This window comes from Callorhinus ursinus, unplaced genomic scaffold (assembly GCF_003265705.2).
Source record: "Callorhinus ursinus isolate GAN/ISIS: 27379988/994484 unplaced genomic scaffold, GSC_fseal_2.0 scaffold19, whole genome shotgun sequence".
Taxonomy (NCBI): domain Eukaryota; kingdom Metazoa; phylum Chordata; class Mammalia; order Carnivora; family Otariidae; genus Callorhinus; species Callorhinus ursinus.
In genome coordinates this window covers 7837396-7862472 of record NW_027397081.1, presented here as the reverse complement: position 1 = coordinate 7862472, position 25077 = coordinate 7837396, and the positions used below count along the sequence as shown (strand labels likewise).

Here is a 25077-nt window from a genome sequence, read left to right as displayed (position 1 = left end):
TATGCAGTGGAATAGTATTCAGCAGCATAAAGGAATGGATTACTGATAAAATAGCTTCCACGAAGAAGTGCATATGGCGCCTCCCTTTATGTGAAATCGTAGAACAGGCAAAACTAGTCTTCAGTGAAGAAAAAGAAGAGTGGTTGCCTTGAGGGTGACAGGGTGGGGATTGACTATTGTAAGGAACTTGAGGGATTTAGGGACTGAACAAAGAAAAAGATATCACTGCGCAGGGTTGCAGGAGAAAGGAAGTCCCTTATGGCATGAGACTGTCTTGAGGCTTGTGGTCAAAGGGCCCCCATCCAGAAGGGGAGAAGGGCAAGGGAACTCCTGAGGGGAGGAAGATTGGAGAGGGTGTCCCTGGAGCTTACACGGAAGAGAACTCTGACGGGCAGCAGTGACCTGGAGTCTTACCATCACTGCTCTGTCTTATAAAGGCTGGCAGAGATCGGGTGTGCTTATGTGACACATGCAAAGCAGTCAAGCTACAAATGGGGGCGATTTTTAAAATAATTGGGTGGGTAAAAATGTAAGTTTGGTGCCAGTATACTTTTTTTTTTTAAAGATTTTATTTATTTATTTGAGAGAGAGGGAATGAGAGACAGCACGAGAGGGAAGAGGGTCAGAGGGAGAAGCAGACTCCCCGCCGAGCAGGGAGCCCGATGTGGGACTCGATCCCGGGACTCCAGGATCATGACCTGAGCTGAAGGCAGTTGCTTAACCAACTGAGCCACCCAGGCGCCCGGTGCCAGTATACTTTTGAGCTGATGGTCTCAGCCTGCAGTGAAGAAATAAACAACCCAGAGGCCAGTACATAGAAGCCGTCTTCAGCTAAAATATCCAACTGAGAAGGGATGAGAGGGAGTACTTTGGTGTGATGATGATCTTCCTAACTTGATAAAGTTTTAGACCATGCAGGTGAATACATTTGTGAAAACTCAGTGAATATATACCTAAGATCTCTGCATTTCATTGTACACTCATTTCTTTAAATTATAAGTAGGGGCGCCTGGGTGGCTCAGATGGTTAAGCGTCTGCCTTCGGCTCAGGTCATGATCCCAGGGTCCTGGGATCGAGTCCCGCATCGGGCTCCCTGCTCCTTGGGAGCCTGCTTCTCCCTCTGCTTCTCTCTCTCTCTCTCTCCCCCTCTGTCTCTCATGAATAAATAAATAAAATCTTAAAAAAATAATAAAAAATAAAAAATAAATAAATTATAAGTAAATATTGGGTGCCTGGGTGGCTCAGTTGGTTAAGCGACTGCCTTCGGCTCAGGTCATGATCCTGGAGTCCCAGGATCGAGTCCCTCCTCGGGCTCCCTGCTCAGCAGGGAGTCTGCCTCTCCCTCTGACCCTCTTCCCTCTCATGCTCTCTCTCTACCATTCTCTCTCTCTTTCAATAAATAAATAAAAATCTTTAAAAAAAATAAAAAATAAATAAATTATAAGTAAATATTGAACTTTAGTTAATGATGTTCATGCCGAAGCATTTAAGGAGAAATGTACTGCTGTATACAGTTTACACTGAAATGCTAAAAATGGAATGGATTATTGAACAGATAGAAAGATAGTTGAATAGATATGTGATAAAGCGAGTACAGTAAAATTTTCATGGTAAAATCCAGGTTGGGGTATACATGGGTTTATTATAAAACTTACAATTTTGCTTCGTGTTTGAAAAACTTCATAATGAGATGTGCAAGACCACCGGTAGAGAACGACTGAGGGCCAAATTTGGAAACTGTGCCATTGCATGAAAAAGCACAGAGAGCTGCATATCTCTTGACCAGAAGCTATAATTTTATAGAACTCGGTCCTGTATTTGATCATTTGACTAAAGATCTGTGGTGTTTTATCTGTTCCAGGGAAAGTCCTGCTGCCAGCGTGGATACATGTACATTTCTCTCCTCATTTGTGTGTTCCAGTAGGACTCTGCTAATTGATGGCCGGGTAGAGCTCAAACGAGGCCTGCAGAGGCAGGAGCGGCATCTTTTCCTGTTCAACGATCTGTTTGTTGTGGCCAAAATCAAGTAAGTATACTGTAAACCTCTCCCAGTTATCATTATAAAACTGCATTCCCAAAAAAAAAAAAAAAAAAAAAAAAAAAACTGCATTCCCACTAACAAAGATAACCTTTCTATTCAGTGCTTACTGTAAAGAATGCCAGGCCTCTGTTACCATAACTAATATCTGAAGTGAGTTTTATAGTTTTGTTTTATTTTATCTTTGCAAAAAGAAAGTTTCAATTGTTTATTCATTCAGTGAGTGTTCATTTAGGTCCCACTCTGTGCCCTCTTCTGAATACATATAGGGGGATACAGTACAGAATGTGATGGGTATGGTCCCTGCTTTTTTGGTACTTTTATCCTAACGTGTGGGAGAAGTTGCACATTGTGATAAAAACTGAGTACAGAGTGAAGTAAAATATGGGATATATGTTAAGTAGGTATAGTCAGGAAAAAAAAAATCATTGAAGGCTGAAAAGCAACCAGCCATTCAGATATTAGGAGGATGAGCATTCTAGGCAGAGGGAAGAGCCAACCCAAAGGTGGTGGGAAAAGCTTGGCCCTTTGAAGGAGCCAAAGGAAAGCCTCTATAATTGGAGCATAAGGAGCAGGAAGACAATACGAATTGAGGTTGGAGAAATAGACAAGGGTCAGGTTATCAGGATCTTGTCAGCTGTATTATCTATTCCCACGTAACAAATTACCCCAAAACCACAGTTTATAACTACAGACATCTCATACTCAGGAACACTCATCTCAGATTGAGGAGTGGTTTTGCTGGTGGTTCTGGCTCACAGGTCCTCATGAGGTTGCAGTCAAGCTGTTGACCGGGCTTGTAACCGTCTTACAGCTTGAGTGAAGCTGGCGAATCCACCTCCCCGCTCACTTGTGTGGACACTGGCAGGCCTCAGTTCCTCCCTGGCTGTTGGCCAGACCCTGTAGTTCCTCTCCATGGAGGTGTCTCCACAGGGCTACTCATGACATGGTATTGCTTCCTCCGAAGTGGAAGATCCAAGAGTATGAGATAGATGTAGGCAAGCGAGAGAAGACCCCAAATAGAAGCCAGAGTCCTTCATAACCTAATTTTGAAGGTGGCATACCGTCATTTCTGACATATGCTGTTGGCCACACAGACCAGCCTTAAGTGCAGCGTGGAAGACAACTGTGCGAGGGTGCGAGTATCAGGAAGCAAGGATCGTTGGGGGCCATCTCGGAGGCCAGGTGCAACAAAGGCTGTGATAAGGAGTTGGGATTTTATTCAAAGGGATTGTAATATAATTTAATAACAATATTAATATTTAGTAACAGTATACACATTTTAGTAACAGTAGAGACCTCACATTTATCTAGATCTTATTGTATGTTCGGTATTTTTCTAGAGATTTTAACCTGCATGACTGTTCTATCAGGCAGATATTGTCTCTTTTTACAGAAGAAATTGATACTCAGAGAAGTTAAATTACTTTACCGAGATCCCAAAGGTAGTAATTAGTTGAGCCCACATTTGAACATAGGTCCATCTTACTTCAGAGTCTGCTGTCTCTGTTACTCCTTTTCTTATGGATTTCATAGAAAATTCTTCCATAGAAACTTGTTGTTTGCTTTTATAGCATTATAGTCTTTCTTATGCGATGAATAAAAGGATCTAACTAAATACTTAACTAGTAAGAAACTGTATAGAATTCTTAGTGAACCATTGATACATTTTTTTTGAAGTTAAAGGCAAAGATAAAAATAAGAAAATGGTTTCAGAATGTGTTAGGTTTTTTCCTTAGGAAAAAAAATGTCTTTTTTTTTTTCCATTATGGTGAGAACACTTAACATGAGGTTTACTCTCTTAACAAATCGTTAAGTGTACAATCCAGTATTGTTAACTAACACACATACAACACCGTGCCTATTAGTTAACATCTCTAGAGTGTATTCATCTGGCATAACTGAAACTTAATGTTCATTAATTAGCAATTCCTCATTTTCTCCCTCCCCTAGCCCTTGGCAACCAACACTCCACTCTGATTTTTTAAGTTTGACTATTTTAGATACCTCATATAAGTGGAATCACGCAGTGTTTGTCCTTCTGTGACTGGTGTATTTCATTAGCATAACGTCCTCCAGGTTAATCTGGGTTATTGCATATTGAAGGATTTCCATTTTTGTTAAGGCTGAGTAATATTCTGTTGTATGTATAGACCACATTTTTCTTATCCATTCATTCATCAGTGGACATTTCGGTTGTTTCCACACCTTGGCTATTGTAAATAGTGCCGCACTGAAAATGAGTGTTAGTACCTCTTCAAGATCCTGATTTCAGTTCTTTGATAAATACCCAGAAGTGGGATTTCTGGATCATATAATATTTCTGTTTTTAATTTTTTGAGAAACCTCCATATTGTTTTCCATAGTGGCTGCCCCATTTTACATTCCCCAACAGTGTACAAGGGCTCCAATTTCTCCATGTCCTTACCAATACTTGTCTTTTCGGCTTTTTTTTCGTTTGCTTTGTTTTGGGGGTTCTTTTTTTTTTTTTTTAATAGCCATTCTGACAGTGTGACGTGATATCTCAAGTCTCAACAAAATTACTAAAATTGAAATCTTACCGCGTATCTTTTCCAACCACAATGGAATGCAACTCAAAATCAGGCAAAGCTTAAAACATGTTTTGAATATAAGTAATGCCTACAGTGAAGTTTTGGAAGTAGATTTAATGTTACAAAGAATATAGAGAAAGAAAATTCTTTCCCTCCAAGCCTTTGTACTAAGTCCATTTAAAGCTGTATGCTATTGATAGAGGAACAAATCATTTTTTAATGTAGATTAGTTGCCATTTCTTTACTTAAAATGTACTGGGTGGGTTCTGTATGCTTCGTATTATGATAAGAGAATCACAAAGATCTTATTATATTTTCCTAACAATCCTCCAAGACAAGAGTTGTTTTAATTAATGAATACTGAGACTCAGGGGGATTTGTCCAAGGGCATATATTAGGAAATGGCTGAGCTGGGATTTTAATCTAGGCCTTATTTCCAGTGGCTGGCCCTTGGTACTGTTCCCCCATTGTACCCATTATGTGCCTAGTTTTGTGCTCAGCCTGCAGGTAGATAAGCAAACAACAAAAACTTATTTTAATAATCCATTTCCTGGACTTTAGGAACTTAGAGACTATTTACTTGTAACATGTATTCAGTTCTTATGTAAGAAAGTATTTTCCTTCACCTTTTTTAGATGCTTTTTCCTTAACAATTATGATAATATTTAGAGTAGAAAACTTTTGTTTTCTTACCTGTCATTTATTGTTCTGGTTTTTGCTAATGTCTAAGTGGTTTTATGTAACCCATTTAGTGTTTTGCTGGAAAACCTCTTATATAAAGATAGTTTCTTTACCCCTAAAAAACTGCTGTTTTAAATATATGTCAAATCTAGGCCCATCATTTACCTGTAGAGCTGACTTTATTTTGACTGCCCCTTCCTCACATAAGGTGGACGCCATTTTTTTCACATACTGCTTTTGAAAGAACTCTGTGTCTACTTAAATGTATGACAAAATCTATTAACAGTTGATTTAATTCTGTATTTAAGAGAGTCAGTTCATGAAAGATTATTTTAAGAACTTTCTACATTTATTGTGGATATTAAAAAGTGTGAGTGATCTAAGTTAATTTGGGGAGTAGGTAGGCATAAGCCCAAGACTCTTGAGATAAAGAGGACATACAGATTTGAGAAAGTAATCATTATTACTGAACACTGCCACCTTGCAAAAATGTTGCCGAGAATTTATCATTATATGGTCATTCTAATAGATAACATTTGATACATTCACAGATCCTTCTTAATAAGAACTTTGTGTTTTTCCTGAAATAAATAGCAACCAAGAAGAACTAGTCCCCTGTAATACTAAACCTATGTCTTCCCTGTCACTTCTCACGCTTTGATGGACGATTGGGTTGTACCCTTGATCATTAATTTGCTGAAATGATATGAGTGCTTAATCATGTACTCGGTGAACAAATTCACTACGTTAAGTTCCATATTACTTCAGCTCATCTTCAGGCTCCATTTAGAAACTGCTTTCAGTCCGTAGGTTGATGGTATAGAAATAAATTCAAGTGAGATAACTAATTACCAGCTGCCCCATATTTACTTAGTGAAACTAAGTGGATTTTAGTGAGTGAACTAGCACAAAGGGTTTTTAATTTTTTCTTTTTCTTGGCTAAAGAATTTTATTCACTTTGTGCTGAATGTTGACAGTGTTTACCTAAAATTCTTTTGAGTTTATTGTCCTTCTTTTCCATACGTCATTAGAATAAGTATTAAAACTGAAAGGGACCTTTGTGACCACGTTTGATATTCATTAGAAAGCTAAATAAAAAGATATTTTTCCAATAGAATTATGGCTTTTCATCTTTTAAGATAATGTTTGAAAACTTGAAAGTATTTAGAAAGAAGTTAACTATTCCATCAGTAACTATAGAGCAACCATTTGGAATTTACTGAGAGGAAGTGACTGTAGTGACCTGACACCTTCTCAAGCCTCCACTTTTCTCAAATTGTTATTTCCTGAGCAAGTAGGGAAATAATGATGAGTTCTACTTATGTCTGTAAGATGAAGAGAAGAAAAAAGCTGTGGTTATTTATTCATTATCAGTAGAATTACCATCAGACACCATGTCCTCTACTCCAAACATACTTAGTAAAACATCTCCAACTTCGAATGGAGGGAAATCTCCTAGAATCCTGTGTATTTCAGCAGTTCACTGGGATTCCTTCCAGTATAAAGATTGGAACATAGGGAAGGAGATCTCTCATCTTAACAAATTTGTAGTAAGGGACTACATTGTGGAAATAAAGAATTACTTTTTGGGTTGTTACTTTGTTTTTTTCAGCCAGTTCACATTAGATTCATACTTTTAAATTTCAATTAGAATAGTCTAATACTATTGGAAATTGAGTGTGAAAAATATGAAAAGACACTATGACACCAGGACTAAATGTAAAATTTTATTTAATACTGGTTTTAAGTATTTTGAAGCTACTCCGTTTATCTTTGTGGACATAAGTGTTTATGAGATTTCTCTAAACCTCCATAGTAAACAGTCTTATCACAAAGCCTTGTAGGTACAGAGAGAGAAAAAAGTAAGACTGGGGGCACCTGGCTGCTTGAGTCAGAAGAGCATCCAACTCTTGATCTCCAGGGTCAGGAGATCGACCCCACGTTGGGTGTAGAGATTACTCAAATAAATAAAACCTAAAAAAAAAAAAAAGCTGAAAATAGAAAAGCTGAAGGGAACTTCATGGTAAGATACTTCCATCCAGACAATTTTTTTTAATTTTTTATTGTGATGTTAATCACCATACATTACATCATTAGTTTTTGAGGTAGTGTTCCATGATTCATTGTTTGTGCATAACACCCAGTGCTCCATGCAGAACGTGCCCTCTTTAATACCCATCACCAGGCTAACCTATCCTCCCGCCCCCTCTTCTCTAGAACCCTCAGTTTGTTTTTCAGAGTCCATCATCTCTCATAGTTCGTCTCCACCTCCGATTTCCCACCTTCATTCTTCCCCTCCTGCTATCTTCTTTTTTTTTCTTAACATATATTGCATTATTTGTTTCAGAGGTACAGATCTGTGATTCAACAGTCTTGCACAATTCACAGCGCTCACCATAGCACATACCCTGCCCAAAGTCTGTCACCCAGCCACCCCATCCCTCCTGCCCCCCACCACTCCAGCAACCCTCAGTTTGTTTCCTGAGATTAAGAATTCCTCAGTCAGTGAGGTCATATGATACATGTCTTTCTCTGATTGACTTATTTCACTCAGCATAACACCCTCCAGTTCCATCCACGTTGTTGCAAATGGCAAGATCTCATTCCTTTTGATGGCTGCGTAATATTCCTGTGTGTGTGTGTGTGTGTGTGTGTGTGTGTGTGTGTGTGTGTGTGTATCTCACATCTTATTTATCCATTCATCTGTAGATGGACATCTTGGCCCTTTCCACAGTTTGGCTATTGTGGACATTGCTGCTATAAAGATCGGGGTGTGCATACCCCTTCGGATACCTACATCTATCTTTGGAGTAAATACCCAGTAGTGCAATTGTATGGTAGCTCTATTTTCAACTTTTGGAGGAACCTCCATACTATTTTCCAGAGTGGTTGCACCAGCTTGCATTCCCACCAACAGTGTAGGAGGGTTCCCCTTTCTCCGCATCCCTGCCAACATCTGTCGATTCCTGGCTTGTTAATTTTAGCCATTCTGACTGGTGTGAGGTGGTATCTCATTGAGGTTTCAATTTGGATTTCCCTGCTGCAGAGGGATGTTGAGCACTTTTTCATGGGTCTGTTGGCCATTTGGATGTCTTCTTTGGAAAAATGTCTGTTCATGTCTTCTGCCATTTCTTGATTGGATCATTTGTCCTTTGGGTGTTGAGTTTGATAAGTTCTTTGTAGATTTTGGATACTAGCCCTTTCTCTGATATGTCATTTGCAAATATCTTCTCCCATTCTGTCGGTTGTCTTTTGGTTTTGTGGACTGTTTCCTTTGCTGTGCAAAAGCTTTTTATCTTGATGAAGTCCCAATAGTTCATTTTTGCCTTTGCTTCCCTTGCCTTTGGCGATTTTTCTAGGAAGAAGTTGGTGTGGCTGAGGTAGAAGAGGTTGCTGCCTGTGTTCTCCTCTAGGATTCTGATGGACTCCTGTCTCACATTTAGGTCTTTCATCCATTTTGAGTCTATTTTTGTGTGTGGTGTAAGGAAATGGTCCAGTTTCATTCTTCTGCATGTGGCTGTCCAATTTTCCCAACACCGTTTGTTGAAGAGACTGTCTTTATTCCATTGGACATTCTTTCCTGCTTTGTCAAAGATTAGTTGACCATAGAGTTGAGGGTCCATTTCTGGGCTCTCTATTCTGTTCCATTGATCTATGTGTCTGTTTTTGTGCCGGTACCATACTGTCTTGATGATGACAGCTTTGTAATAGAGCTGGAAGTCGGGAATTGTGATGCCGCGAGCTTTGCTTTTCTTTTTCAACATTCCTCTGGCTATTCGGAGTCTTTTCTAGTTCCATACAAATTTTAGGATTATTTGTTCCATTTCTTTGAAAAAAGTGGATGGTATTTTGATGGGGATTGCATTGAATGTGTAGATTGCTCTAGGTAGCATTGACATCGTCACAATATTTGTTCTTCCAATCCATGAGCATGGAACGTTTTTCCATTTCTTTGTATCTTCCTCAATTTCTTCATGAGTATTTTATAATTTTCTGACTCTTCCTCAATTTCTTCCTGAGTATTTTATAGTTTTCTGAGTACAGATCCTTTGCCTCTTTGGTCAGATTTATTCCTAGGTATCTTATGGTTTTGGGTGCAATTGTAAATGGGATCGACTCCTTAATTTCTTTTTCTTCTGTCTTGTTGTTGGTGCATAGGAATGCCACTGATTTCTGTGCATTGATTTTATATCCTGCCACTTTACTGAATTCCTGGATGAGTTCTAGCAGTTTTGGGGTGGAGTCTCTTGGGTTTTCCACATAAAGTATCATATCACCTGCAAAGAGTGAGAGTTTGAACTCCTCTTTACCGATTTGGATGCCTTTGATTTCTTTTTGTTGTCTGATTGCTGTGGCTAGGACTTCTAATACTATGTTGAATAGCAGTGGTGAGAGTGGACATCCCTGCCATGTTCATGACCTTAAGGGGAAAGCTCTCAGCTTTTCCCCATTGAGAATGATATTTGCTGTAGGTTTTTCATAGATGGCTTTTATGATATTGAGGTATGTACCCTCTATCCCTATACTCTGAAGAGTTTTGATCAAGAAAGGATGCTGTACTTTGTCAGATGCTTTTTCTGCATCTACTGAGAGGATCATCTGGTTCTTGTTCTTTCCTTTGTTAATGTATTGTATCACGTTGATTGATTTGTGGATGTGGAACCAACCTTGCAGCCCAGGGATAAATCCCACTTGGTCGTGATGAATAATCCTTTTAATGTACTGTTGGATCCTATTGGCTAGTATTTTGGTGAGAATTTTTGCATCCATGTTCATCAAGGATATTGGTCTGTAATTCTCCTTTTTGATGGGGTCTTTGTCTGGTTTGGGGATTAAGTTAATGGTGGCCTCATAGAACGAGTTTGGAAGTTTTCCTTCCGTTTCTATTTTTTGGAACAGTTTCAGAATAGGTATTAATTCTTCTTTAAATGTTAGGTAGAATTCCCCTGGGAAGCCATCTGGCCCTGGGCTTTTGTTTGTTGGGAGATTTTTGATTACTGCTTCAATTTCCTTAGTGGTGATAGGTCTGTTCAGGTTTTCTATTTCTTCCTGGTTCAGTTTCGGTAGTTGATACACATCTAGGAATGCATCCATTTCTTCCAGGTTATCTAATTTGCTGGCATAGAGTTGCTCATAGTGTATTCTTATAATTGTTTTTCTTTGGTGTTGGTTGTGATCACTCCTCTTTCATTCATGATTTTGTTGATTTGGGTCATTTCTCTTTTCTTTTGGATAAGTCTGGCCAGGAGTTTATCAATCTTGTTAATTCTTTCAAAGAACCAGCTCCTAGTTTCGTTGATCTGTTCTACTGTTCTTTTGGTTTCTATTTCATTGAGTTCTGCTCTGATCTTTATGATTTCTCCTCTCCTGCTGGGTTTAGGCTTTATTTGCTGTGCTTTCTCCAGCTCTCTTAGGTGTAGGTTTAGGTTGTGTATTTGAGACCTTTCTTGTTTCTTGAGAAAGGCTTGTATTGCTATATACTTTCCTCTTAGGACTGCCTTTGCTGCATCCCAAAGATTTTGGACAGTTGTGTTTTCATTTTCATTGGTTTCCATGAATTTTTTTAATTCCTCTTTAATTTCCTGGTTGACCCATTCATTCATTAGTAGGATGTTCTTTAGCTTCCATGTATTTGAGTTCTTTCCAACTTTCCTATTGTATTTGAGTTCTAGTTTCAAAGCACTGTGGTCTGAAAATACGCAGGGAATGATCCCAATCTTTTGGTACTGGTTGAGACCTGATTTGTGACCTAGGATGTGATCTCTTCTGGAGAATGTTCCATGAGCACTAGAGAAGAATGTGTATTCCGTTGCTTTGGGATGGAATATTCTGAATATGTCTGTGAAGTCCATTTGGTTCAGTGTGTTATTTAAAGTCTTTATTTCCTTGATCTTTTGCTTAGATGATCTGTCCATTTCAGTCAGGGGGGTGTTAAAGTCCCCCACTATTAGTGTATTGTTTTCAATGTGTTTCTTTGATTTTGTTATTAATTGGCTTATCTAATTGTCTGCTCCCACGTTAGGGGCATAGATATTTACAATTGTTAGATCTTCTTGTTGGATAGACCCTTTAAGTAGGATATAGTGTCCTTCCTCATCTCTTATTACAGTCTTTGGTTTAAAATCTAATTTGTCCGACATAAGGATTGCCACCCAGCTTTCTTTTGGTGTCCATTAGCATAGTAAATGGTTTTCCACCCTCTCACTTTCAATCTGGAGGTCTCTTTGGGTCTAAAATGAGTCTCTTACAGACAGCATATTGATGGGTCTTGTTTTTTAATCCAATCTGATAGCGTGTGTCTTTTGATTGGGGCATTTAGCCCATTTACATTCAGGGTAACTATTGAAAGATAAGAATTTAGTGCCATTGTATTGCCTGTGAGGCGACTGTTACTGTAATTGTCTGTGTTCCTTTCTGGTCTATGTTGCTTTTAGTCTCTCTCTTTGCTTAGAGGACCCCTTTCAATATTTCTAGTACGGCTGGTTTCATGTTTGCCGATTCCTTTAGTTTTTGTTTGTCCTGGAAGCTTTTTTCCTCTCCTTCTATTTTCAATGACAGCCTAGCTGGGTATAGTATTCTTGGCTGCATATTTTTCTCGTTTAGTGCTCTGAATATATCATGCCAGTCCTTTCTGGCCTACCAGGTCTCTGTGGATAGGTCTGTTGCCAATCTAATGTTTCTACCATTGCAGGTTACAGATCTCTTGTCCTGAGCTGCTTTCAGGATTTTCTTTGTCTCTGAGACTCGTAAGTTTTACTATTAGATGTCAGGGTGTTGACCTATTTTTATTGATTTTGAGAGGGGTTCTCTGTGCCTCCTGGATTTTGATGCCTGTTTCCTTCCCTAAATTAGGGAAGTTCTCTGCTATAATTTGCTCCAATATACCTTCTGCCCCTCTCTCTCTTTCTTTTTCTTCTGGGATCCCAATTATTCTAATGTTTTTTTGTCTTATGGTATCACTTATCTCACGAATTCTGCCCTCGTGATCCAGTAGTTGTTTATCTCTTTTTCTCAGCTTCTTTATTTTCCATCATTTGGTCTTCTGTATCACTGATTCTCTCTTCTACCTCATTTATCCTAGCAGTTAGTGCCCCCATTTTTTATTGCACCTCATTAATAGCCTTTTTGATTTCGACTTGGTTAGATTTTAGTTCTTTTATTTCTCCAGAAGGGGTTTCTCTAGTATCTTCCATGCTTTTTTCAAGCCCAGCCAATATCTTTAAAATCATGATTCTGAACTCTAGGTCCGACATTGTCCTAATGTCCATATTGAGTAGGTCCCTGGCTGTCGTTACTACCTCTTGTTCTTTTTGTTGAGGTGATTTTTTTCGTCTTGTCATTTTGTCCAGAGGAGAGTAGATGAATGAGAGAACAAAATGCTGACAGGGTAACAACGTCCCCAGAAAATACACTCTAAACAAATCAGAAAAGACCTGAAACCCGGGGAGGAAAAAAAGGGAAAGAAAGAAAAAAGAAAAAGAAAAACAAAGATAAAAAGATAAAAAGATAAAAACAAACAAAAACAGAACAAAACAAAAAAACAGAATATGATCAAATATGATTAGGCTGGTGCATAGATCAGTGCCACACACTAGATTTTGTGTGAATTTTGCTCTGTTAGAAGAAAGTGCCTCCCAAAATTTTTATAAGAAAGAAAAACATATATGTACAAAAATAATTGTTGATACAATGAAGGGATGGAATATGACTGTAAAGATGAAAATTATAAAAAATTTTATAAAAGGAATTGATAAGTTGTTTGACAAAGAAGAGGATTTTTTAAAAAAAAACAAGGGAGAAAATGTGATCAAGCAGGAGACTAGAACAGAGGCATACACTAGAGATTTAGGGTATATTTTGATCTGTTAGAAGAAACTGTATCTCAAAATTTTAAAGAGAGAACAACTTACATATATATGCCAAAAATAAGGGGAACTACTATAAAGGGATAGAATATGACTCTGAAAATGAAAAATAAAAATGTTTTTTTAAAAAGGGATAAGATGCTCATTGAAAAAGGGAAAAAGGAAAAAAATTTTTTTTAAAAGTTAAAAAAAATTAACCTTGAAAGACTAAAGAATCATGGTAAAAAAGCCATGGATTCTATGTGCAGTATTCCCCTAGTGCTGGAGTTCTCCCATTCTCCTTGATCGGTAAACTTGGTCTTGGCTGGCTGTTCTTGCTCATCTTCTGGGGGAGGGGCCTGTTGTCGTGGTTCCCAGATGTCTTTGCTGGAGGCAGAATTGCCCTGCCCTTGTCTGGTCTGGGCTAAGTGATCTGCTCGGGTTTGCTCTCCGGAGCTTTTTGTTCCCTGCAAGCTTTTGGTACAGCTTTGGAGGACAAAAGTGAAAATGGCGGCCCCCTAATCTCTGCCCCAGAGGAGCTGAGAACTCGGGGTCCCGCTCCTCAGTGCATGCCCAGAGAAAAGCAGTCAGTCACTCCCATCTCCCCAGTCTCCGGCCGCACTCTGTGCTCACCCGGCCTGTGACAGAGCGTTTCTATCTCTGGCACCCGACTCAGTGTGGAGTCTCCGAACCCAGCAGATCCCTGCGGTGCGCTCCCGCACCGCTCCTCCCGGGGGAGGGAGGGGAGTCTCCCTGGATCTGCCGCTTGTTGGGTCCCTGCTGGAGGAGCAGTGGCCCGACTGGACCGCGGATCACAGTTTATGGCCACCCCGAGCTGAGAGCCCGGCCTCGGCTCCGTCTCTGCAGCCGGCTTCCCCGCTCCGATCCCTGGGAGCTCTGCCGCACTCAGGCTCCCCTGGTCTTTCTGTGACCCCGAGGGTCCTGAGACTGCACTGTCCCACGAGGGAGGGTTCCACCCCCTGCTTGGCCACCGGAGCGATGTCCCTCAGCGGAGCCGACTTCTAAAAGTTCCGATTTTGTGCTCCTCGGCTCTATCACTTGCCAGAAGTGGCCGATGGAGGCCCCCTCCCCCACTGTCTATCCTCCCGAATATTCCCTCAGATTCACTTCTCCACACGTCCTTCCTTCCGGAAAGTGGTCGCTTTTCTGTTCAGAGCGGTGTTGCGCTTCTTTTCTTCAATCTCCTGTTGAGTTCGTAGGTGTTCAGAATGGTTTGATCCCTATCCAGCTGAATTCCTGAGACCAGACGAAATCCAGGTCTCCTACTCCTCCGCCGTCTTGCTCCGCCCGCCCCCATCCAGATGCTTTATAAGACCAACAATACCCAGGGCTTTTTATAGATACATAGTAGTTAAGAGCATTAAATAAGTTCAGAAGTCAACACTGTTCAAGTTCAGATTCTAGCTGTTCTAGTAAGCTATTTGACTTCTGGCAAGTTACTTAGCTAAATCTCTCCATGGCTCCATTTCTTTATCTATAAAGTGAGGTTTAAACTAAATAATGTGTGTAAAGTGTTTACCACAATGACTGGCTGGCACATGGGAAGTTCTCAGTAAATATTAGCCAATAGAATGGAAGTGATTGTTTACACTTTTAGATTAACTTCTTGTAGCGGGAGGTGGATAATCTTGACACTTTATTGATCTAGGGAAAGAATCATTGCAATGATTTTTTTCCAGGGCAGTAATGCGAAAAGTTCCCACCTGGTATCTGAAGTATCTGATATAGAGAGAGACCTGCATTAGGAAACACAAACTGTGTAAAAAGAGAAATGGGAACATACCTTTCTTTCCAAAAGATTTGTAGTTTCAGTTTTATATTACCTAGATAGGTGCTATCAAAAAATAAGATTTTTTAGCAAGAAAATAAAAAGAAATAAGATTTTATCTTCAATTGAGTCTGTTTCATTTTTTTAAAAAATCTAAAGATTCATAGCAACAGGATGAAAAATATTGAAATGAAACATAGAAAGACATCATTATGCTACAAGGCTCTTTCCTATTACACTTACATTAAGTGTGCCCTACAGGAAGTATAAATGAAGCTTTGAATCCAGACTATCCTTTATGTGTAGTTCCTGCAAGATCCTTTTTCACTTTATAAATCCTAACTGAAGAGTTCTGCCTTTAAATATTCCATGAAGGAGTTTTAGGAATACTGCCATATGAAGTATCTGATTTCATGTTAGCTTTTTCTGTTTCCACAAATGGTTCTGAATGGTAGGAAGTATGCAAGTTTCTGTGCGCATTCTTTTTGTCTTTCCCAGTGCCTTCTAACTAACTCTCGGGTCCATGATGAGCATTAAATCTGTGAATTTAGATCAAGAGATAATAGTGGTTTCAATGTCAGGTTCTAAGGGAGATTAGGTAGAAGTTGTCAAAAAGCAATTTCATTGCCAACTTAAAGTAGATCACCTTCTGGGTCCTTGGAGATAAATATTAAGTATGTTAACTCCACTTAGATATAGTACTTCCTGCTTCTTTTTTTTTTTTTCCCCCAGTTTAGGTTAGGGTCTGTTTTTAGGCTATAGTTTTTTTAATTTTAGAATATATGGGAAAATGATATGAAGAAATTCTTAAGAAAGGAAATTTAAACTACACTTTGCCTGTAAAGACTAGAAAATCTTGTAATGATTCAGTTGGAAATACATTGAAAATTCCCCTAATTAATTCCAGATATTTTTAAATGCATCTATCTCTCCTAAGGTGAAAATTTTATAACTATTTTCATAAATAATGTGTACTTTAATCTTTTGTTCAGTCACTCAAATTTTTTTGGAGTAGGCAAGTTATAAATAATAAATGAATTTTTTAGAATAGCAGTAAATTTAAAATTTGATTTTTGATCCAAATGCAATGCTCAACATAGAAAAACAAAGTAGGCAGTTTATGGCTATTTGCTGCCCATAAACACAAGCATGAGGACTAATACACCAAATGTTTCAAAGACCTTTTCGGGCCAAAGGTAACCGACTGGCTTACAGTTTCCTGTGGTAGGCACTGAATTTACAAACAATGAATAAGACATTCTTTGCCCATGATTAGTGGAAACTGTCCTTTTATCACAAGTACAGAAGCTCTCATAAAATTTAAGAAACAAAATAACAGGAAGTCCTGTCTGGTTTTTATCTTTCTAGATATAACAACAACTTTAAGATAAAAAATAAAATAAAATTAAGTGACATGTGGACAGCAAGTTGTGTGGATGAAGTGGGAGAAGGCCACACCAATGCTGTGAAATCCTTTGTCTTGGGCTGGCCCACAGTGAACTTTGTGGCCACTTTCAGGTAAGAACCATAGCTTCTCCTGTATTGACATGTAAAATACAGTCAACTAGGTAAATTCTAGGATGGAAAGAAAAATGTTAATCAAATTTTGTTCTGATTTTTTTTTAAGGAAAATATTTTATTCTGATTGAGTTATTCTGAAGTCAGTAACTCATCTTTTGACCATACCCCCAATAAAGACACTTGTAGGCCTTATTTCTCCCCAACAGCTTCTTATTAAAGTGTGTGGAGAGTAATGGTAAATATTGAGAACCTTGGAGTCTTTTATCTTGGTATGACCAGTAATTTTTAAAGGGGCTCTACTGAAGCACCTAGGGCCTGTGGCAAAGGAATGGAGTGGTCAGAGCTCTGGGGCCGCTGCTCTCCAGCCTCCCCTTCCTTTGTGTTCATGTACTGTTTTACATAGTGAGCTTTCAAATTGGTCTTTTCAACCCACTGCAATAGACTTTTACTGAAAAATTTTATAAAACAGTCCAATTAAGTTTGAATAACTGTTTTATACTCCCAAATTTTCTTTTTTTTTTAAGATTTTTTTATTTACTTATTTGAGAGAGAGAGCAAGCAGCGGGAGGAGCAGAGAGAAAGAGGGGGAGAGAGACTCCCAAGCGGACCCCAGGGTAGGGCTCCATCCCAGGACTCTGAGATCATGATCTGAGCCAAAATCGAGTCGGATGCTTAACCAACTGAGCTACCCGTCACCCCTATACTCCCAATTTTCTAAAGAAATAGTTTTTAATTATAGAAATAAAGTTAATACCATGAAATAATGGAGTGCCTGAACTGAACATCAGGTTCTGATTTGGCATAAAGATGTGACCATCAAAAGCAAATTTATGACTCAGGAAGTGAAAGTTAGTTTCCTAAGACTCACCCCTTGACTGGGATAGGGTTGGAGAATATATAAATAATCCTTGTACTCTCGTCCTAAACATGCTAAATTGGCACTCTCAGGTCAGGGTGAGCATATCAAAATTCACACTTGTGATTTTGAATAGCTGCACGCTCAAGTCCAGAATTTGTTTTACACTTAAAGAGTTGGAGTTCACATGCACACATTTTTCTTTTGGTTTCTTCTCTCCCCACTTCCACCAGACACCTCAGGCATCATTCTAAAGCCAGACACCTAGAATTTTCCAAGCTGTTAATCTTTTAATAAAAACAGGCATATCATTAAATTCTTTTATGCATTATTGGCCTACCACAAGATTTTAAGAACTTACTTGGAAGAAACATATGTTTGTATCACTCTCTGCATATGTTGTTTTCCATGACAGATTTCTCTAGATAGTATCATTTTCTGTTGCTTGATCTCCTTGGAGTTACAGGTGAAAGGAAGTAATAATACCTAGTAAGGGGCAAAACCACATGCTGTCTCTTTTTTTTTTTTTTTTTTAAGAGGAAGAATGGCAGGAGGGGAAGTGTGGTGAGGGAAAGAGAGAATCCTCAAGTAGACTCCCCACTGAGTGTAGAGCCTGATGCAGGGCTCAGTCTCACAACCCTGAGATAATGACGTGAGCTAAAATCAGGAGTCAGATGCTTAACCGACTGAGCCACCTGAGGCACCCCATACATGTTGTCTTTAATTAAGGAGTTTCCATGAAATGTGTTTTAAGAAGTGAAATGTGGAAACAAGTTTTATACACAATGTATTCTTCAAAAAGTATAGTACTTTAACCAAATGATTAAGGTTAATTAACATCACTAATGATGCCATGTACCCCTCAATAGAATGTGATGAGAAGAGTAGTTCACCTTTGTGTTATTCCTCCTCAAAACCCAGAGCCCCAGATAAACATGAGAGAAACTTCAAACAAGCACAAACTGAGGGATATTCTGTAGGTTAAACTGACCAGCACTCCTTCAGATTATCATGGTTAGAAAAGAAAAACAAAACAGGAAAAGACATAGAAAGTGCCCTAGACCAATCATTAAGGAGACATGATAACTAAATACAATGTGTTATCCTGGGTTGGGTCCTCTGACAGAAAAAGGACGTTAATGGAAAAACTGGCAAAATCTGAAGAGTCAAGAATGTGGTTAATAGTAATGTACCAATATTGATTTCTTAGTTTGACAAGTGTGCCATTGTAAGAGGATAACTTTAGGAAACTAAAAGGTGAAAGGTGTCCAAGGATTCTGTACTATTAGCAACTTTCCTGAAAGCCTAAACTTATTTCAAAATTAAAAGATTATTTTAAGAAAAAAGTTGCTTTGAGGAGTTCTGGCCCTGGTATGGCAGAGTGAGGCCTTAACAGACTGACCACCCTACAGATAACAACTGTAAACTCTGAGCAAAATACAAACAACAACCACCTAAGGGCTCTGCAGGGTGAACACTAGTTGGCAGATTTTGGAGAGGAATTGAAACTTGGAAGGAAGCACCAGCAGGGGGTGAGATTCCTATGTTTAAGGCATTGGCCCAAGGGCAGGCTACAGTCATATCGTGGTGCAGGGCAACTAAGCTAACAGAAACCCCCAATCTTTCTGGCCAAACAACTGGACTACAGAGTCTGAGTCAGCCACAGCCATGGGAAAGTGAGGGGGGGAAATCTCAAAAAGTAGAGTATCAGAGGAGGGAAACCCCAGATTTTGTATATGGATTCTACCTACGTGTCTGACTGATTGCTGACATGCATGGAGCAGACTCAAAGCAACTTGAAGTGAAGGCTGAAAGAACTGAACCAAGGTGCCGTTGAGCCTAGTCAAGCCAGTTATCTGTTGATGATAAAAACATCAACACTGCAAATATAACAGCACTCAGTCTCCAAAACAGAATATTCATGATGTCCAGAATACAATCTAAAATTCCTTCACATACAAAGAACCAGAAAAGATAATCCATGGAGGCCAGTCCTGAAATGATCCATGTTGGAATTACCAGAAAAGAACTTTAAACCAACTTTTATAATTGTGCTCACTAGGTAAAAGGAAAAGCCAACTGAAATGAATGAAAAGATTTCTCAGCAGAGAAATAGAAAATATAAAAAAGAACCAAATGAAAGTTTTAGAACTGAAAACTGCAGTATCTGAAATTTTATATATATATATATATATATATATATATATATATATTATATAGCCTGTGTAGCCTTAGTTGCAGAATAGAAATGAAAAGGAAAGAATTTGAATTTGAAGATACATCAATACAAATTGTCCAATCTGAAGAATAGAGAACACGGACTTTTTTCTTACATGTATGTACTTATGTATATACATGAGAGGGAGAGAGAATCTTAAGCAGGTCCCTCCCCAGCGCAGAGCCCAGCCCGGCACTTGATCTCACGGCCCCGGACCTGAGCCAGAATTAAGAGCCAGGTGCTTCACTGACTAAGCCACCCAGGCACCCCCAAAACAGACATTTTTTAATTCAAAATGCATCGGAGACTTGTTAGAAAATACCAAAAGATACAACATACATGTGACTGGAACTCCAGAAGGAAGAAGGACTATAGGACGGAATATTTGAAGAAGTAACAGTTTGGAAACCCCCAAGCGGAAGATACAAATGTCCGGATGTGGTGAGCTCAGTGAACCCCAGCAGCGGTGTGAAGACCCCAGCCAGTCATGTTAACAGACTGCTATAAACCAAAGAGAAGAGAAAATCATAAAGGCAGCCAGGGAAAAACAACACATTACATATGGGGGAGCAATAATGTGCCTCACTGTGGCTGTTTCATCAGAAACTATGGCAATCTCAGAAGACAGTGGAATGGCATCTTTGAAGTGTTGAGAGAAAAAACTTTCCACATAGAGTACTATATCCAGCAAAAATATCCTTCAGAAATGAAAGTGAAATAAAGATTTTTTTTAAACTCTAAGAATTTATTCCAGCAGAACTTTGCTACCAAAAAAAAAAGGAAACAGAAGTTTTTCAGCGAAAAGCAAAATTGTATCAGCAGGAAGCTTATCCATCAATATTAAGAAAAATCTAGGTCATGATCAGTTTAAAATGCCATCAGGCTAGCAGATCAGGAAGGAGTTTCTCCTAGCCAGTCACTACAGTATCTATAAAGAAACCCAAAATGTAAAGACTAATAGCTTTGAAATCTAAGACTGACAACTGTCATAACAATAAAAAAAATTAAAAAAAAAAAAAAGACTGACAACTGTCAGAATCAGTGAGGAATTCCCAATTGTGTCAAGTTAGAGGAAGAGCAAATAATAAATGTGAACATCTCATGCTTTCCCTTAGGACATGGAGTAGATCGTCACATCTCAAAAATGGCCAGGAGTTTCATGTATCTTGTACCCTGATTCTCAAACCTAGGATCTGTATCTGCCTGAAGAGCAGGCACGGCACCTTGATATTACAGATAATGACACAGTAAAATGAGAACACTGTTCAAATACACAGGAAGTACTGAAATCTGACAAGGATCTGTCTATAAGAGGAATCAGAAGAACGGTATTTTAACTTAAGTACCTAGTGTGAATCTTAGTCTACAAACTCAGGAAGGCAAGAAAAGCCTGTTTATAGATCAAATGAAAACCCACCTTGAGCCTCCATTGTGCCAGCAGATTTCTGTGATGTCTTCCAAATAGGTGGCAGATTGTGACCTTCAGTCTGTTGTGGTCACCGCTGACATTATCTCTTTCTGTGTCCTTTATGTTCAGAGCTACTCTGACTCCTTGCCACACGTGGGGTGCAGGTATCATTGCTGACCTAAAAACTCAGGAACTGGCCTCCCAGGTTGCTGCTTACAGTCATTCCTTGTGGGGTCTTTCTGTTTCCTGAGGCATCTCAACTGAGCAACATATGTTTCCCTGCTCACTCCCAGGGATAACAGACTCTGTCCCCTCCCAAATTTGAGGGCCTTTTTCCAATCTGCCTTGCCTTTTCTCTTTCTCTAAGATATACTGCGTTCTCCTCTTCTTGCTCTTACAAATGAGCTTAGGTGTTAATGAAACTCTGAGATCACCTTGATTCTGGAGTACTTTTGTTTTTAGTTTGGTAAAAATGCCTTAAGAATCACTGAAGAACGAGAAGTTCTAGATTCTTCTTGCACAGAGTAGTAGAAAGGTGAAAACACAAGAAGACTACATAAATCAATCTCAGTGCGTTAACCTGACACACTTCATAAATTATTTTTGAAGTAATGCATGCTGTGTATTCAAACAATAGAAGACTATACAGCAATGAGAATGAACAATCTAAAACCACATGCCGTAATACGGAGAAGTGTCATAAACATAGTGTTGAATGAAAGAAGCCAGACACAGAATAGTACATATTGCCTGGTTACATTTATAATAAAGTAAACATAACTATCCTGTGCTGTTGGAAGTCAGGAGAGTGGGAACTAGTACCTGAAAAGGAGTGTAAGCGGTCCTCCCAAGGTGACTTTCTATTTTGTAATCTGAGTTTTAGTCACGTGGGTGTGTTCAGTTTGTGAAAAATGTTCAGGCTGTCCACTTAAGCATTATACAATTTTTTTCTGTGTATCTAACATGTCAATAAAAAGTTAAAAAAAATACTAAGTGTTTTAAAGGGGTAATTTTCTTTAGCTGCTTTGAAAAAAGTTCACAGGTCCAAAGAAAACTCACCTATTTTTCTACACAGTTTTTTGCTAAATAAATCCAAGATTTGACACAAATGAACCTAGAAAATCTCTGTTTCGGAAGGGTGAATACATTAAAAGTTTGTAAGGAACTATGGAAGATGAAAATTGGATGATAGATAAAAGAGATGTGTACTTTCAGATGCCCAATGCTGGGAGTTGTGTATGGAGAAAATTGCTAAGCAACAGACTTAGAAACAAATTGCAAATACTTGTTAAGTGTATTTTTCTGGAACAAGAAAATAACAAGGGTTTCCAGCTTTGTTAAGATAGAAATATGGTATAAAAGCTAGTGAGTAACAGGACCATATAGAAATAAACACTGAATTATTTTCAAGTTTAAAAATTAAATATAGCAGTGACTTTCAGAAGAATTAGTGATTTAGTTGTAAATGAATTGATCTTAGAAGATTGTAGTAATTAAGAATAGGTTTTCTCTGAACTAATTCACTAAATTAAAATCCCTGCTATATGTATAAATATTTCTTTTTCCAATAGGAAACTGGTTTCTGGGCCAAGATATTTCCATCAACATGCCAAATTTCTTTTTAATCTCTAATCTCAAATTGAGCATACGTTCTGTTTGTATGGCATTTAAAGCTACAAAAACACCCTGAGACAATTAGCCCGGTTTTACAGATGTGGAAACAAGCTTAGAGATATGAAGTGATTCACTCATGATCAGGTAGCTTGCATATGTTTTTGGAACCAGGTGTTTAGATTCCAGATCAAATACTCATTCCACTGTAAGAGTTATACTTGTAAAAGAGCCATAAGGTAAGAAAATGGCCCTGTCTTGGATCCATTCAGGAGGTTTTAATAGAACCGTACTTGACTGTATAGTTTTTCCTGATGGAGATTTTCCATTTGAGGATTCTCCAGAGCGCAGTTAGGCCAGAGTTGCCGTGGTGGGCTGCTCCTTCTGTAACAGGCTGTTGATATTTTATCTGGACTGACAATCTCAGATATGTTAGCATAAATGTGTTATGTGTTTAATTTTTATCTCCTGTTTTCTTTGATTGTAGTTCTCCAGAACAAAAGGACAAATGGCTCTCTCTCCTTCAGAGGTATTTTTTTTTCAGTAGAACATATTCTTAATCTTCAACCTGTAGTTAAATGAATTAAATTCTTCTATGCAGAGATGTGCCCCAGACTATTCCCCTTTTCCTTAGTAGAAATTACTCATTTATCCTCAAAATAAACTATTGTTTGAACTGTACGCTAGCTACTACTTACTGTAAACAGTGTTCTCTTCAGTACATGTATTCCTTACTTTCTAGGAAAGAGAACATTGAGGTCTGGTTAGATCACTCTAGACAAAAATTAGTCAATAATCTCTCCCATTTCCACGTCTCCAACCTACCATTTGGAGCGAACAGTTTTCTCAGAGCTTGTACTAAGTTTCCATATATGGAAGGTTTTCTGCTGAATACCTCAAAAATCAATTATCCTCACCTTTGAGCATACAGACTAAATGGTCAATTTAGGTTTCTCTCTTATTTCCATAACCCTTCCCTCCTTCCTCCCCTGGCTACCATCCTAAGGGAAGATTTACACTCTACCCGAGAGCTAAATGAGAAGTAAAAGTCCACTGTCTTGGTTTGGTGTAGTAAAGTATGATACATGCTCCTGTACTTGTCAGTAGGATTCCAGGCCTGTCCAGGGAAGGGAGGAAAGCTTGGAAGACAAAACGCCACCCAGAGGTGCCTAAACCTGACTGTGCTGCTCAAACCTCACTTGAAATAGATCTCACTTGAAATAGTTTCCGTGCCCGTACCTGATGTCCTGAGAATTTAATTCTCTTCCAACCCATAATGTAATCAGATTTTGCTGAGTCTTTCCATCTGTCTTTTAAAACATAGCATATAAGTATATTGAAGATATTAGCAAAATAGATTGATTTTAAAATAAGCCATTAGCGAAATCCATCTGACTCAGTGTTGTTTTGGGTTGTTGTTGCATTTGATTAGATACATCAATCTAGAGAAAGAGAAGGACTACCCGAAGACCATTCCCCTCAAAATCTTCGCCAAGGACATTGGGAATTGTGCCTATGTAAGTGTTTCTAAGCCAGAAAATTAAATTCCAAGTCCCTGCATAAAGCAGAGCTCCATGGATGAAAAGACACAGGCAGACAAACAGACAGACTATGGATGTGCTATGGAAGGCAGGCATTTAGAAATACGTGGGAAAATGCATTTTCCTGTGTCTATGTATGTCTTTGTATATGTGAAAAGTAAACCCTAGAGAAAATGAAGCAAGAGAAATTCACATTAACTACAGTATTTCATATTAACACTTAGAAAGAATATTCGCTTGTCAGATGTCTCTTTCCTCCCTCTGGCATTAATGTTTCTCTGGACCCTTTCAATAGCAGCTGCAGAGGCTTGTAGTAAAGCCATTTTCACAAGGATGTATTTCCTATTAGTAGTAAGCAATTTTTTCCAACTTGTCACTTCTTAAGTAGAAGATGGTTTAAGATAGTTCTTCATTCTCTGAGTTTTTAGGGATTGAATCCCTTGGTTTAATAATGGATGAACTAGGAGAGATGACGTTTTTAAGGGATCAGCATATTACTTCCTCACAGTTTTTATCATATTGGTCAAATAAAAATTAAGCCTATTTAGCCCTAGTTACTATGTATAATTTGATGACCGGAAATGTAGAACAAATGCCAAGATGTTATCAATGATGAACAAAATGGGAACTTACGGATATTTTTATGATACTATGCATTACCACACTTCACAACAGCCCTGGATCACATGGAAAAAGATGTAGTACAAAACAGTTACGTTTTGGCCAAAAGCAAAAGTTATGCAAATGTTCTGACATGAGTGCCAGATGTCACTGCTTGAGGGAAATACTCAAATTTTTATGGTGTGAAACTACAAAGATCTACTGTAGCAAAGTAGCAAAAAACAAACAAACAAAAACCCACTGCTATTTTTCTGCCAGCTTTGATTCAGTTGTTGTGGCAATTGGTTATAATTAGGATTTTCATGGAAAATCCCTTGAATTTTTTTTTGAGATTTTCAGTGTATGGAAAGTGTGTGCTTGAGAAAGGCCCAGAGTTCCATTCTCTTTGGAAGAGAAG

At 38.5% G+C, this 25077-nt stretch overlaps 1 protein-coding gene across 5 annotated transcripts in view; it reads left to right on the top strand.

The window, feature by feature from the left end:
• Nucleotides 1-25077, top strand: part of ARHGAP20 (Rho GTPase activating protein 20) — a 140278-nt gene that overhangs the window by 78889 nt on the left and 36312 nt on the right. For 3 of the 5 annotated variants that reach the window (XM_073903713.1, XM_025893939.2, XM_073903712.1), the window contains exons 3-6: nt 1862-2026; nt 16273-16422; nt 23006-23047; nt 23951-24035. In XM_073903713.1, coding sequence (XP_073759814.1) covers nt 1862-2026; nt 16273-16422; nt 23006-23047; nt 23951-24035 — 442 coding nt within the window. Of the gene's footprint in view, nt 1-1861; nt 2027-16272; nt 16423-23005; nt 23048-23950; nt 24036-25077 lie in introns of those variants that run through there. The other 2 variants (XM_073903711.1, XM_073903714.1) reach the window with 2 other exon arrangements.